We start from the raw sequence: 14,596 nt of genomic DNA on the forward strand, positions 1-14,596 counted from the left end.
TACCGCTGATATGCCAAGAACTTCAATTGGTTGTGTGGAAATGCAAGCCTTTGTGTAAAGGAGTAGGTAATTGCATCAGAACTTGGCACCCACATGAATCTTATGAAAACAGGCTGTTTGTTCCCTAGAGAAACTATTCTATAAGCTGACTTTGTTTTTATATTCTGTTCTGTGCTAGATTAAGTGATTTAGTTTAGTTTGGCCTAGGGCAAAACGTTTCAGGATATTTTAGAAAATCCTGTATCTCATTAGCTCTCTGAAAATAATACTAGTTTTACAGTTTTGGTTTTTAAAAATTTATCAGAAGGCTATGCAATGCGATTTCCATTTTCAAAGTGTCATTTGTAACTGGCACTAAAAACAGTCACAGTGTTCCAAGTGGTATATTGTTTTGCCCTTCAAGTTTTGAAAACATGAAAGCCGTTTATTTTAAACACCAAATATTTATATCCTCTTAATTTGATGTCCTTCCTTGATCTTCAATGATGAGTAATTTACCTTTTTGATTAGTAATTTCTTGATTACTAAATATATAACATGAGAACTATGTGTGACAAACATACGGTAGTCATAATATAGAAAAACTTATTTTTATTATAAACCCTTTAATAAATTTTTTTATTACAAACTTCAAAATCCTGAACACTGTGACTTCTATAAATAAATAGTCCCTAACTGAACAAAGAAATGTGATTGTTTTAAGAAATATTTGCATAATTCTTAGGAAACTTATTTATTTTAAACTTTTCCAAAAAATTCCTACCATGTATTAATTTAAATTTTCACTGTACTTAAACCAAGCAAGCAAGCAAACAACCATAATAAAGTATAATTATAAAAGAGTAATTAGGCAACAATTTTTTTTTCAAAGTTTCAAGGGAATCATAAAGATTATGTCCCTTTTATTCACTTTATATCTCTCAGGTGTAATATGGTTTCCTTCAAAATTTCCTGTTCAGTTCCAAGATTATTAATAAATATTTATTAAGTTAAAAATTGTACATGCACATGGTTAAAACATCAAGTTATGCAGATATAAAATGAAATAAAAATACTTTCTCAGCACGCCTGAGTGGCTCAGTCAGTTAAGCTAAGCATCCGACTTCGGCTCAGGTCATGGTCTCACGGTTTGTGGGTTTGAGCCCCGCATCGGGCTCCGTACTGACAGCTTGGAGCCTGGAACCTGCTTTGGATCTGAGTCTCTCTCTCTGCTCCTTCCCCGCTCATGCTCTGTCTCTCTCTGTCTCAAAAATAAAATAAAAACATTAAAAAAAATACTTCTTTCTCTCATTCCTCCGTATCCCCACCTCAACTCTTAGGTCCTTTTTTCCCAGTAACCACTGGTAATAGTTTCCTGAGTATTCTTTGCTTTGCCTATTCAAGCATGTATGCATATGTAAAAATAGTTTTACATTTCTGTTTTTACTTTTATGTTTTGTACTTGCATTGTTTTGGCCAAAGACATATTCTGAGTAGGAAATTTATTTATCTTATTCACCACTGCCTATCTATCTCCTAGAACAGTGTCTGACATATAATATATAAGTGCTTAACAAATGCTTGTTGAAAGAATCTTCCACACACAGTACATGTATGCATTTATAGTATAAACCATACAGATTTGCTTTATGGTTTACACTTTATATTCTCAGTTTTCTGTTGATGAACATTTATGTTAAGTCTGTATTTCTGCTAGTCATTGATCCATCTATCCATCCATCCTCCTTTCTATTAAATATATACTGAATAGTTACTATATGCCAAATACCTTCTAAGAATATAGATGAAGGAGAAGATCCACAGCCCTGCTTGCATGTAATTTACATAGACTTTTAAGTTGGCTGAGATCTATCAAAAACAATGAAATAAAACCTAAACAAATTAAGAAATTTCACGAAGGCAGAAGCATAGGTACTATCCTACTTCAGGTAGGATGGCCAGAAGAAGGAAGGAAGGAAGGAAGGAAGGAAGGAAGGAAGGAAGGAAGGAAGGAAGGAAGGAAGGAGAGAAAAGAAAGTCTGAATGATGAAGAAAATTGTTTCGAGCTTTAGAAAAAAAGACTTCTAGGCAGAAGGACAAGCAAGTATAAAAGCTCTGAGTCAAAAATAACCTTGGTGAGTTCAAGGAACAGAAAGAAATCAAGTATGACTAGAGCGTATTTTCTCTTGCAAATACTGCTTCAGTGAGTGTCTCTGTACATAAAAATATATTTTACATATTTTTCTAAATACTTCTGGTAGTAGAACTGAGGGATGAAATAGTATGTGCATTGTAAGTTTTGATAGCTATGGAGTGGGGCCTCTTTTATCCCTTATCCTTTCTCCTGAAACCTCTTCTTGCTTTTCCTGGCTCTGAAGACCTTGGATTATCTAGAGCTTTGTAGGGAGTGGGCTGTGACATGAGGCACAGTGAGTGAAAGGAATTCTTTTTGGAAAAGAATGTGCCAGGAACTGTGAATGTTTGAGAGACTTTGGTCTAATAAGAAGAAAATCCATCAGTGGAACATATGCATATATGGTATATATTGAGTTATGTGATAAAATATTTGACTCTCCGAAATGCAGTGCTCTCCATTAGCCTTTTAATGAAATCTTTTCAATGCAGAAATTAGCAACATTTCTCCGCTAAGAAATATAAAATTTGGAGTTTTTTGGTTACGGTTGGATATGAATGAGGCAGTATTACAAATGATTCCTGGTTTGACACTATTGAATTCAATTTACAAAAATTGTGATTTAATTAAAGATGTATTATGAAAAAAGTGCCATTAACTAAAGTCCATCAAGAACCGTTGCTATAATATGGCTTTTGCAGAGGAAGATAAGAAGGGTATCTCCAATTTAACAAATCACCCTGAGAATGGGTCTTTTTTTTTTTTTTTTATGTTTTATTTTTGTTTGAGACAGAGACAGAGCATGATCTGGGGAGGGGCAGAGAGAGAGGGAGACACAGAATCCAAAGCAGGCTTCAGGCTCTGAACTGTCAGCACAGAGCCTGATGCAGAGCTCCAACCCACAAACTGTGAGGTGATGACTTGAGCTGAAGTTGGATGCTTAACCACTGAGCCACCCAGACGCCCTCAGGGCATCTCCTATTTAAAATAAATTTTTAAAAATCCTGGTACAATATATTGGTACATTGGTGAAACCCGTTTTTAAATAAAATGCCTCTTTACCTAAAAGGCATTGTTTTAATTTTAAAGGAGAGATGTCAGAGTCACTTATAAATTTTTAGGCAGATTAGAAATTTTAGACTGGTCAAAGAGCAAATTTTGGTTCATGAGGTGTTTTACTGCTGAGTAAACAAGGAGAGTCAAGTCACATTTCAGATGATAGAGATGTTTATTTAAATTTTTTCATTCTTTGTTTTTTTGATAGGGTAAAGGTAGGAAATTTTGGGAGAAGAATGCAGATTCCCATCTACCTAGAGAGAAAAGGGGGTATGCAGTTTCCTTAATTATTATTTATTTTTTATTTTTTTTACATAATAAGACCACTTCCTTTGAGAGTAAAAACAACTTGAAGGAATAAGGTTGGGAATCTGTGATAGAGAAGATCTTAATTTAACAGATGCTAATGTGGTGTGTTCTGTCTGTTATATTAAAGACTTTTTGTTTTTGTTTTTGTCTTTTTTAACCTGGGTAATTTTTCCAGCACAACTCATAAACACGTTAGTTGGGAATTGTTTTTATTTTGCTACTTGAACCTGGTAAACATTATTAATGATAAAGCAATTAACTTATATTTTGTCTGTGATATGATAAGTTAGACATGATAAGATGTCTATATAAATCATCCAACTAGTTTTAACATGAATATATAATTTTTGATTGAAACAAGTTCTTGATGTCAAATCTTAAAGTGAGTGTAAGGAAAGGAGTTGGTATTTTATTAGTCTTCTCCTTTGTCCTAAAATTAATAGAAATATAAAATATGTTGCATGTTTACAGAAATCTTTTCCTTTTACAATATGTAGATATATAAGTTGTAATTATTTGAATCATTAGAACATCTAATTTTTGCTTGACAATATGCAAATGTGCCATTAAATCTGTTTTTTAAGATTTTTCCAGTTTAATGTCTGAATCCAAATTCATAAAGAGTTGGAAAAATGAGATGTCTGAGCTATAGGATTCACAGGGATTTCATATGAAGCCTATTTAATCAGGATAACACTGTTATTAATATTCATAATGTCAGCTGGAACACAAATGACAGACTATGGGGCCTAAAAATTTTACTTGGTGAATTTATTAAAAGTAGCTTAAAAAATTAATGGAATTTAAGTAAAGTTGGTGAATATGAAAATCTTGTGTTAGCAGAAAAAAAAATCTCTATTAGAACTTTCTTTAAGACCATTTTGCATTGATGTCTTTTGACAGATTTCATTGGTACTTAAAGAAGAGAGATGCATGAATGGTCATTTAAGAGGATTTAAACACATTGGCACATTAATTTTTACATGAATAATAAGTACTTTCCAAAAGCAATTAACTTACAGTGTACAAGATATGAATTGAAAAATAAGACTGTGACATCAAGGGCAAAGCAAATGTGCTGTACATTTTAAACTTAGTGGCAAGACTTTTTAATATTTTGGTTTATTCTATTTTTATAGTTAGGATATGACTTAGAATATGGTTATTTTAATGCGTTTGAAAGCATATCAGAAGAGCAATAATGTTTCCTCCCTCCACAAAAGTATTGGTAGTGTTAAACATTATCCACTGCAAGTATTGCTTGCACTTGTTGGAGAATTAAGCATTTGTTGTGCTATTGGTAATATTTGAGAATATTTGAGAATCTCAATTTAATTTTATAGTTAGTCAAAGGGATGATTCTCATGGGGCTTAGTGATTCAAATACATATGTGTTAACACAGATTTATTGATTATAGTATAACTTAAATGTATAACAAATAAGCTTCTTACAGATAGTGTGAGAAGTTTAGTTAAGAACCATCTGAGTAGTATACAAGTCAATTTGTTCTGAATTTTAGCCTAAGGAAGTAAAAAGTTGGGAATGGTATTAAGTAAAATCAGAATGCATTTTACTTTGTGTATCACTTGTTACTTTTTATGTTTTCAAATGTGTTTATAATGATATTACACCATTTTATTTTTATTATCGAAGTTCATTAAAAACAGCTGTAGACCATCACGTACAGTTATAACAATACAGTATTTTGTTTTATATTTTTTCAGAGATTATTTTTCATGCAAATTCTAGTACATAAAAAAGTACATAAAAAAGCATGATTTAGTTACTATCTGTAACAGTTCACTTAGGGTTTAATGATGAGAGAATATAGGCAGTGGCCTGGCAGTCCAGACAGGTACTAGAAGTTTCACTTGTAGTCTGTCAGTGTTATAGGTGAATGATTTTGTTTCATTAGATGTATAGAAATTGCCTAGTATGTTTTGGGACTCAGAGCTTGATTAGAAAAAGCATTAATAACCAGAGTGTGTAGAAATTATCACAGTATAAGATATAAGTTAATTTTTTTGTATAAGGAATGAAATCAAATTGATATATTGGATATTACTATTTTTTCTAGTAGGTTTTTAAAAGTTAGGTTTTGGGTAGGTGGGTTTTTTTTTTTGTTTTTGGCTGTGAGATATTCACTTACATGCCCAGGAGAGGGCAGCATTTTACTATATCAGGCTCATAAAAGAATTAGCCCTGCTTAGACTGTCAATGTTTCTTGTAATTACTCCCAGTATATTTGTTGCTTGCTTATGAATTAACTTGCATTTATGGAACTAAATCATTTCAATCATTTAATTACACCTGAGGAGCTGAACTATAATTGCTTGCTTCCAACTAGGATCTGATATGGCTTGAGCAGTATTAATTTGGTGTTTACTTTTCTGAGTGCTAAAAGCATTAAAATGATTGTGCAATGGGATTACATTTTACTAATTGCTGGCATTCATTAGCTGGGTAAATGATGAGGAAGAGTGACTGTATATTGCAGAGGGATAAAATTATGGTTTTAAATAGTATATTACTAAGCACATTAAGGCCTGTAAGACATGTTTTAAAATACTCCAGAGGTTATTAAAGACTGTATTTTCTACATGTCTTGCTATATGAATCTCTTATTAAAAGACTGCAATTATTATTAACCTTTTTGGGCAATATGTAGGGAAATGGCTTCATTGACTGGGACATATTTCTTTGATATTAATAACTTCCTATATTTTCAGCTAATCCAAAAGTAAATGAGGAACTTAGAAAAAGATTGCTAACTCCAGATCAACATATTTAGAGAAAATTGGAAAAGGAGAAGCTTACGACAGCTTTATTTGAGGACTTTTTAAAGAACGCAGAATTCTAGCTGTGAGGTAAATCTAATTTTATTCTCCTTAAAAGCATGCCAAAAAACAAAAAAAACATGCGTAGCTTTTGTCATGTTTACTGTAAAAACAAATGCAAGACACAAATATCAATTGTTCAAGTTAATGATAGTCTATGTTTTAAAAAAAATTGAATAGTATTCTTAAATTACTTTTACAAGTATAAAATGTTTTATATGAAAATACACATTGTAAATTTAAACCAATACATTTGAAATTTTTGGTGTAAAGTTATGACAAATAGAGTAAAAATTTTATTTTTCTTAAATTGATGGAATTAGAAAAGTCTTAAGTTAAATAAATTAAATGATTTTCTAACCAAAGGAGCAAGAATGTCTAGAAGCTTAACCTGAACTGTATTTACTAAAATGTAAGTGTGAAAGAAAGGACCTTTTCCTTAGAAAAAAAGATTTAATTTCACCTGTTGAAATATACACTTAATAGTCCCATTATAAATGTTTTAGAAAACCATTTATCCTGTAAATTCTCTGTTAAACAAAGGTAAGGTTTAGGTATGTTCCGATATATTGTTTTAAGTTTATTTATCTAGAGTTGGCTTTATTTTAGCTTCAAATCTTGGAGCAAAAACCAGAGACATTGCCAGAGCAAACAAGAATAGAAGTACAAATGGAGGACTGGTCAAAAGGTAAGGACTTTTAAGGTATTAATACCAAACCCCAGGTGTTGTGCTAGTTCAGGGCACTGAATGAAGTGTGTTTGTTCTAACCAGTATATTAGACGGAGGCAGACAAGCACACATGCACGCGCACACATACAAAGAAGGAGGCACTCACAATGAGACCCACATACTGCAAAAGAGACACAAAGAAAGACACACAGAAAAAGAGAAACACATGGAGGAAGAGACACTGAGAGAGAAAGAAGAAAACAGCAGGGAGAGAGGAAGAAACATGCACAAAGTGATCAAGAGAGGAGATTGAGAGAATGACTGGGAGAGATGCATACTGAGAGCCACACACAGAGAAAGAAACACAAACAAAGAGAGACACAGACACAGGGAGGGAGATACTGAACTCAGAGAGGGAGGCACAGACACGCATGTTGGAAGCACATACACAGAGAAAGACACGCGTGTGTAGGATACACACAAAAAGAGACCTACACACATAGATGCACAGAGGAAGATACCAGAGACCAGCAGTGAGAAAGAGACAGAGACATACAGTGAGAGAGACAGGATAAAAAGAGACACACTGAAGGAGATAGAGGCATAGACATACACAGACACACACAAAAAGAGACACACAGTGAAAGAGAGATAGAAAATATATACATAAAGAGAGAGAGAGACATATATATGGAGAGAGACACATGCACATAGAGAAACAGACCAAGGCACATACAGGTAAAGGAGACAGGTCCACACCAAAAGATGCACTCAGAAAGAGACACCTGCAGAGAGATGGGGTCAGAGAGTGCCAGAGATAAAGCAACAGAGACATGTATAGATGTGCAGATGGATACAGAGAAAGACATTCCCAGGCAGAGACAGAGAGAGACATGAAAACAGAATCTGAGACAGGGAGAGAAAGATCCACAGGCAAAGGAAGAGAACAGTCAGAGACAGAAACACAGTTAAAAAGGCACACAGACTGAGAGATAGCCTGAAAAACACAGACGATAGGCAGGCAGACATGTAGGTAGGTAGGTGGACAGGCAGGCAGGGGACATCTGTCTATAGAGCAAAATACAGACAGCCATAAAGAGAGAAGTTTAGAAAATATTAGGTTTTTAATTGAAGTATCTTACAGTAAAATGTTGCAAATCTGAAATCCCTGAGAAACGAATCATTCTGAATATAGTGTTGCATATTGTTGAAGGCTTGTTTGTATGTACATCATTTTTTATTTCCTCTAAATTGTGTAGTTAAAAAAAATGAGATTATTCCCAAAATATTGCACACTTCTCTCCCTTTTTTGGTGCCCTCTACCTCAACCGGGTTCTTCTTTTACCATATATTGACCATACTATCACCTTTTTCAAAAGGATAAAGGCCATTTTGGGGAAAGTTTAGTTTTAGTGAATGGGTTTTGTGACACTTCATTTTGGTCCAATCTCTTTATATTCAAGTTTGTGATAAGATTGTACTGGTGTGAAGCTGGGAACTAATTTGTTGTAGCTGTTTTTATTCATTTATGATAAACAAGAAACATTCTTCTTTTCAAGAGCTCAAAACAGTTTTACTCAATTTATGTGCAATAATAAGAAAAGAGGAAGTAAATAATGATGCCCCTGTTACTTATGTTCCCTATTCAGAGGTCACATTGCTGTGGAAGTCATGTTGTTCAAATTATAGACGAAAGGATCTCTAAGGAGCCAAAGGAATTATTTTTAATATATCTAAAGATCTAGAGGCTGTGGAGGAAATACTTCTATAAGTGTAGAATAACCAGGAAAGAAGTTCAGGAAGGGAGCTGCTGAAGCTCTAGGACACTTAAAGAAAGGAAGGTTTTAGGACTAAAGACATAGATGCATAAAGAGTTTGCAGAAGGCACGGACTACAATAGACGTGACTGAAGCATCATTAAGAAAATTTGCATTTTTACGGGCTTTTTTTTTTTTTTACATCAGAAATAGGAAAGACATTCCTTTATATAAAGGGCCTGTTAATGAAACATTATTAAGAAATAAAGTTAAATTGGTAAATGTAATATCTTTTGATTTTTGTGATAAGTGATATGTTTAAACAGTAAAATCTCACATGGTCATTGCCTTGATATCAGGGTTCACAGGATTTATCATAAAGCACTAATTGCTTCAAAGCTCTGTCTTACACTAGTATTCATAGTCTGGGTGGGTAATTAGTTATTTTATACATTATTTTACTTATTTTTTTAAGAAATTGAACTACATAAAAACGTGTATTACACACACATGCCTTTGTGTCACCTTACAAATTTTATTATAAGGAGTGCTGAAGTGGCTAAGCCTTTTCCTAGATTTATTGTAGAAACATTGCTGAAATATTTCAAGTTAGAGTTGATGAGGTATATAAATTTAACAGATGTAACAACTTACTTTTTTTGGTTTTGTTATTATTGACAGTTTAGAAAATGTAAAGCTATAGGGGGTAGGTAGGATGAGTGAAGGTATCTACAAAATGTTTCCAGGTTTGAGTAGTTACAAACACAACTCTAAATGAATGAAATTTTAAGTGTGAGTGAATGAAAGTGTTGCCAGGTGAGCATTTATAACATCTTCTGGCTTCTTAAGAAGTAAATGATGTCTTGCCCTTTTGTGAAATTTTGTTTTTTAGGGCTTTTCTTTTTTCTGCTTTTTCAGAAAAAAAAAATGAAGTGTTATAATCAAAGGATGTATGTACGGTCAGCACCCCCCCCCCCCCCAGAATGAGTTGCTATGTGATTGGTTGCTTAGCCCTTTTTAGCATTTACTAACTATTTACTTATCTATGTAAGAAAAAAGACATGAGGGTTAGAAGTCTCTGGTGAGTAATTTTTTGGAATAGTTTAATACATTTCTGGATATTTCTTATTAAATTTGGTGCCTTTTATTAAGTTAGCTGAAACATAGTTTAGTTGTTTATCTATAGTGCACAATAGTCCACTGAAAATAGTTTACATATTTATGAACAAACATATCTGCCATAAACATATATACCTACAATAATGTAAGTAAAAATGACGTCTGAATGCCATTTAAATTCAGAATATTGTGAAACTTATTCAAATTTAGAACCTTTAGGGGTCAGTGTTCCCTAAGAAAGGTTAAAAAAGGTTACTGTGCTTACCCAAATTAAATATTAAGTCTATATTTTAAATATTTCTTACCAGTTGAAGGTTAGAAATGGTAAGAATCATGCAGTTTGAAGAAGCTTCAGACAAAAACCGTTCAATTTTATGAGTTTCTTCAATATGATTTTTAGGTTTACTATTTTAGGGAATTATATTTAATATGTATTTTATACAGAGTAGTTATTTTCACTTACGTATTATCTCAATTTAAATAAGACTCATGTGTTTTTAAACTATTTTAAGCTTACAGAGTGAACCTGATTCTAAATCATTGTATGCATTTAAAACTTGAGATGAAAAACCACTGCTAGAACTGCTTTGGGTCCCTTGATATTGCAGTTTATGGGAAATTAGTAAATATTTTTAAAAACCTTATCTTGTGAATTTAAGTGAAAGCACCTGTCCTCTTTGTTTTAGAAGTAGACTAGCAATTATCTTTTATAACCATGATTCTGCTGGTTTTTCTGCTAAGCAAAAATAAATAACTAAAACCTAGGAAAAGGTAACTTGTCTATGGTTTGTTAGTTTCTTATAGAGTCAGAATACTGTGTATATCTAGTTGGTATTTGGGACCTGTGTGCCACCATCAGTCTCTTTTATTATTGCTTCATCTATCTTCGTCATTTCACAAAGCATGTATTCTTTTCACCTTTTGTCCATCTGTTGTTCTGTAATTAAATTACATCTAAAACTATTACGTGATTTGCAAGCATTTTATAAGGGGAGACATCGATAGAAACACTATAGAAAAAGGTCTAGCATGCTTTTAAATGTCTGATCATTATGACTAAAATATGATTGTAGAATCTCATATCATTTTCATAAACTTTCTTTTGAAAGCAGCACAGAAGGAAATGTTAAGTTGCATATAATGGACATCCATTTCTACCAGCAACATAGCTGGTAGTAAAAAAAAAAAAAAAAGATTCCCTAGGCATTATTAGACACTGCTTGAAATTCAGTGTTTTGAAATCTAGTTAATTAATCATTCCCTGTTAAATTACAGGACTTGAACTTTAATTAATAATTGACTTCTATTAAGTAATGTTATATTTTCCCTAAAATGCATTGTAATTTGGTTTTGTTTCATAGTGGAAGGTAAATTTTACTGGAGAACCATTGCATTTAATCATTTCAATAAAATGTTAAAGTACAAAGAACACACTTTGGGGGGTTAGATAGACCTGGGTTTCACGTTTTTAATCTTCCACTTACTACCTACCTGGACTTGGGGACAAATTTCATAATTTTAAGCCTGAGTTTTTTTGTATATGGAATAGCAAGATAATTCCCTTAGGACTGTTTTGGAGATTAGAGATTGTGTATGTAAAAGCCCTACTACAACACCTGAAAAAGAAATGAGTTTATGTAATATGTATTTCCCATACCAGGGCAATTATTTTCACTAGTGTGGTTTTTACAGATACTTAAAAAAAATATATATATAGTTAACATATTTTACAGGGCCTAAATAAATGGTGGCGTTGTCATTGTTATTCTACCCAGCTGTGAAAGGCAGGTCTATAAAAAAGTGTTAAAACTATTAAGAAACATACATAATAGTATTTGAAATGGTTATTAGTTTTATAAAAATACTGTCTTCAAATATACTGTTCACAATACCATTAGAAACTTGATTTTTTCCAAGTAGTACAGCTTGTATTTAGTATGCTTATATTTGTTAGGATACAATATAAAGTCAATAATATTCATTTAAGATAAAATATAATTTTATCTGTATTGAAATCCCAATTGCAATAAAATTCAGACTAGTGGTACCACACAATGAATTTTTCTTCTCCTTTTGGCAAGTGTGAATTTAAAAATGCATTTTTTATTTTTTCATATGCCATAAATAGGGGTCCTAGGTCTGATTAAGTTTACTGTTCATCTCTATAGGACCTAACTTAACTTAGTAGAGTGCTGGTTGCTTCTCACACAGGACCCTCTAGAATATTTGAGAGAGTGGTTTTAGGACTACTGGCAGCTGGTCAACAAGGATTGATTCATTTACAGAGGAAATGCTAAAAACTCTTAAAAGAATGATTGAGGTTATATTCTTTCATAAAAACAAATTTCTTTTATATTAAATAACTATTAAAATAAATGGGACTCTGTGTCTTTATTTTTTAAGTTTGATATGAATGATTCTGTTAATGATTATTGGCCTCAGTTGAAAAATGGAACGCAAAAAATATGTTTATATGGGGAACTTAAGTTTTCTAACTGGTTATAAAGTTTATGAACTGTACTTTGAGATTCATTGTTTCTAATATGAATAATTCGCATGTGTCAACTTATGCCATAAATTGTATTTTTTTACTTTATTTTTTGGCAATATGTAAATAGACTTTATTTTGTAGAGAAATTTTACATTCATAACAAAACAGAAGAAAGTGCAGAGTTCTCATGATACCCCCCTACTCAACCCCCTGCCCCCCACAAACAACCTTTCCCACTGTCAACATCCCCTACTATAGTAGAACATTTGCTACAATTGTCGAACCCACCCATAAATTCTGAATAAGGGGAAAAGTTTGCAAGATAATAGGAGTCTTGCCTTATTTATTTATTTATTTATCCATTCATTCATTCATTCATTCATTCAAGTGTTTTAAATCAGTTGAGGCTATATTCTTCATGTGGAATTCTCACTATACCTTTGGTCCTTTATTTTATAAAATGATAATTACTATGAAGAAGAAGCACAACAAATGGTAAATTTCTTTTTTTAATACGTTTACTTCTCCCCATTTCTGTACTATTGGTATGATCCTCTCTTTGAACAACTTGTGACTGTTTCTTTGACTTAAGGAAATCCACCTCTTTTTATATGCAAGCTCTATCATATTTGCTTGTGGCCATGAAAATATGAATATGGTTTTTTGAAATAGAAAAAAAAATACCTGAAGTTTTCAGTTTTTTGCTTTGTTTTAAATTCTCTATCCTTAAGATTCTGAGGTCTTTGATAAAATTCCTCATTGATTTCTGGTTATGGCCCTTTCATGCTAGAGCACTTTCTGGAACACATATTTACAACAAAAATCTCGATACGATATCATTGAATCTTCAAGTTTTTTAAAAATTAGGATTTCAGGGGCACCTGGGTGACAGTCGGTTAAGCATTTGACTTCAGCTTAGGTCACGATCTCACAGTTCGTGGGTTCGAGCCCTGCATTGGGCTCTGTGCTGACAGCTCAGAGCCTGGAGCCTGCTTCAGATTCTGTTTCTCCCTCTCTCTTTGCCCCTCCCCAGCTCGCGCTGTCTCTCAAAAATGAATAAATGTAAAAAAAAAAAATTAAAACAAAAGAAATTAGGATTTCATCTTATCATATTTAAGATAACAATTGTGGTCTCCATAGTGGCTAATTTGTCACCTTTAGTATGATTCCTGTACAGTCCTGAGTGTGCATTGGCATTTTCTTGATTTTGGAGATCGGAATCAATATTCGTTGTTACATAGACCCAAATTATGGTGATTTACACAGTGGTCGAGGTTGACTGGCTGTTTGTAGAGTAGCACTGATGTGACCACATTTACTCACTGATTTTGGTTATCAATATATCTGATAATTGAATAAAGCATTGGGGGGTGGTAACTGAATACTCCCAACTGTGTGTGTGTGTGTGTGTGTGTGTGTGTGTGTGTGTGTGTGTGTGTGTTACTAAGAACAGCCTAACATGTAGGACATAATTATCTTTAGGAGAGTAGTTTCAGATGCAGTTTTTCTTTGTGTTTTTGTCTTTTGTGTTTTTGTTTTTTATCAGAGAATATGAAGAAGCAAACAAAACAAGTCAGGCTACAAAATTTTGAAATTTCGTAGTCCAAATGACTGAATTAAAAATATTGACTGAATTTAAAATACTGTAATCTGTAGCTTTTGGATAAATTCAATAATTCCTTGCCAAATAGTAAAATTCTGCTGATAAGATGTAAATTAAAAGTAATTATTTTTAAAAACCCTATTTGACTTTCATTTTTAATTTTGGAGTGAGTCTAGTCTTCACATATGGCACTTTTTAGTACTTCAAAATCAGGATGCTACTAGTGAGTAAAGAGTTAAAAGTGATTAGTTCATGTTGGTAAAATTATACTTGTTGAATAGATACTGAATATATTAGTTTTTGCTAATTACATTTTTTAAATTAAAATTAAATTTTCCTTTTTAAAATAGTTTCACTGGCTGTACCTAAGGTAATTTGATGTATTCCAAAACATAGTAATGCTTATTGATTTTAAGCATTTAGTATAGAAATATAATAAAAACTAAGCACATGCACATTGTTAGATATTGAAGTTGAGGCTGCTGGCTAATCAGTGAACTCAAAAGTGTAGGTAGGGTGCTACGTGAGGGGTAAGTCTAACACCACAAGGGTCTGTGGCCCAGTGAGTGGAGTTTGATAGTAATTCTTACTACAGGTATAAAAAAATAAAAAGTAACTTAAAAAGGAAAGAAAAAAACTA

At 32.6% G+C, this 14,596-nt stretch overlaps 1 protein-coding gene and 1 non-coding gene across 6 annotated transcripts in view; both read left to right on the forward strand.

Annotated features, from left to right (window-relative positions):
* The window catches only part of MIPOL1 (mirror-image polydactyly 1), a 301,649-nt gene that overhangs the window by 42,430 nt on the left and 244,623 nt on the right, over window positions 1–14,596 (forward strand). For 4 of the 5 annotated variants that reach the window (XM_027065610.2, XM_015061575.3, XM_015061576.3 and 1 more), the window contains exons 2-3: window positions 6,209–6,346; window positions 6,926–7,004. In XM_027065610.2, the coding sequence (XP_026921411.2) occupies window positions 6,986–7,004 (19 nt within the window). In that variant the 5' untranslated portion in view covers window positions 6,209–6,346; window positions 6,926–6,985. Of the gene's footprint in view, window positions 1–1,994; window positions 3,440–6,208; window positions 6,347–6,925; window positions 7,005–14,596 lie in introns of those variants that run through there. The other variant, XM_027065609.2, reaches the window with a different exon arrangement.
* On the forward strand, window positions 14,406–14,553 carry LOC113601613 (small nucleolar RNA SNORA62/SNORA6 family). The gene has a single exon (XR_003422906.1). It is a non-coding gene; the product is annotated as a small nucleolar RNA SNORA62/SNORA6 family (small nucleolar RNA).

Source organism: Acinonyx jubatus, chromosome B3, assembly GCF_027475565.1.
Source record: "Acinonyx jubatus isolate Ajub_Pintada_27869175 chromosome B3, VMU_Ajub_asm_v1.0, whole genome shotgun sequence".
Classification (NCBI taxonomy): Eukaryota; Metazoa; Chordata; class Mammalia; order Carnivora; family Felidae; genus Acinonyx; species Acinonyx jubatus.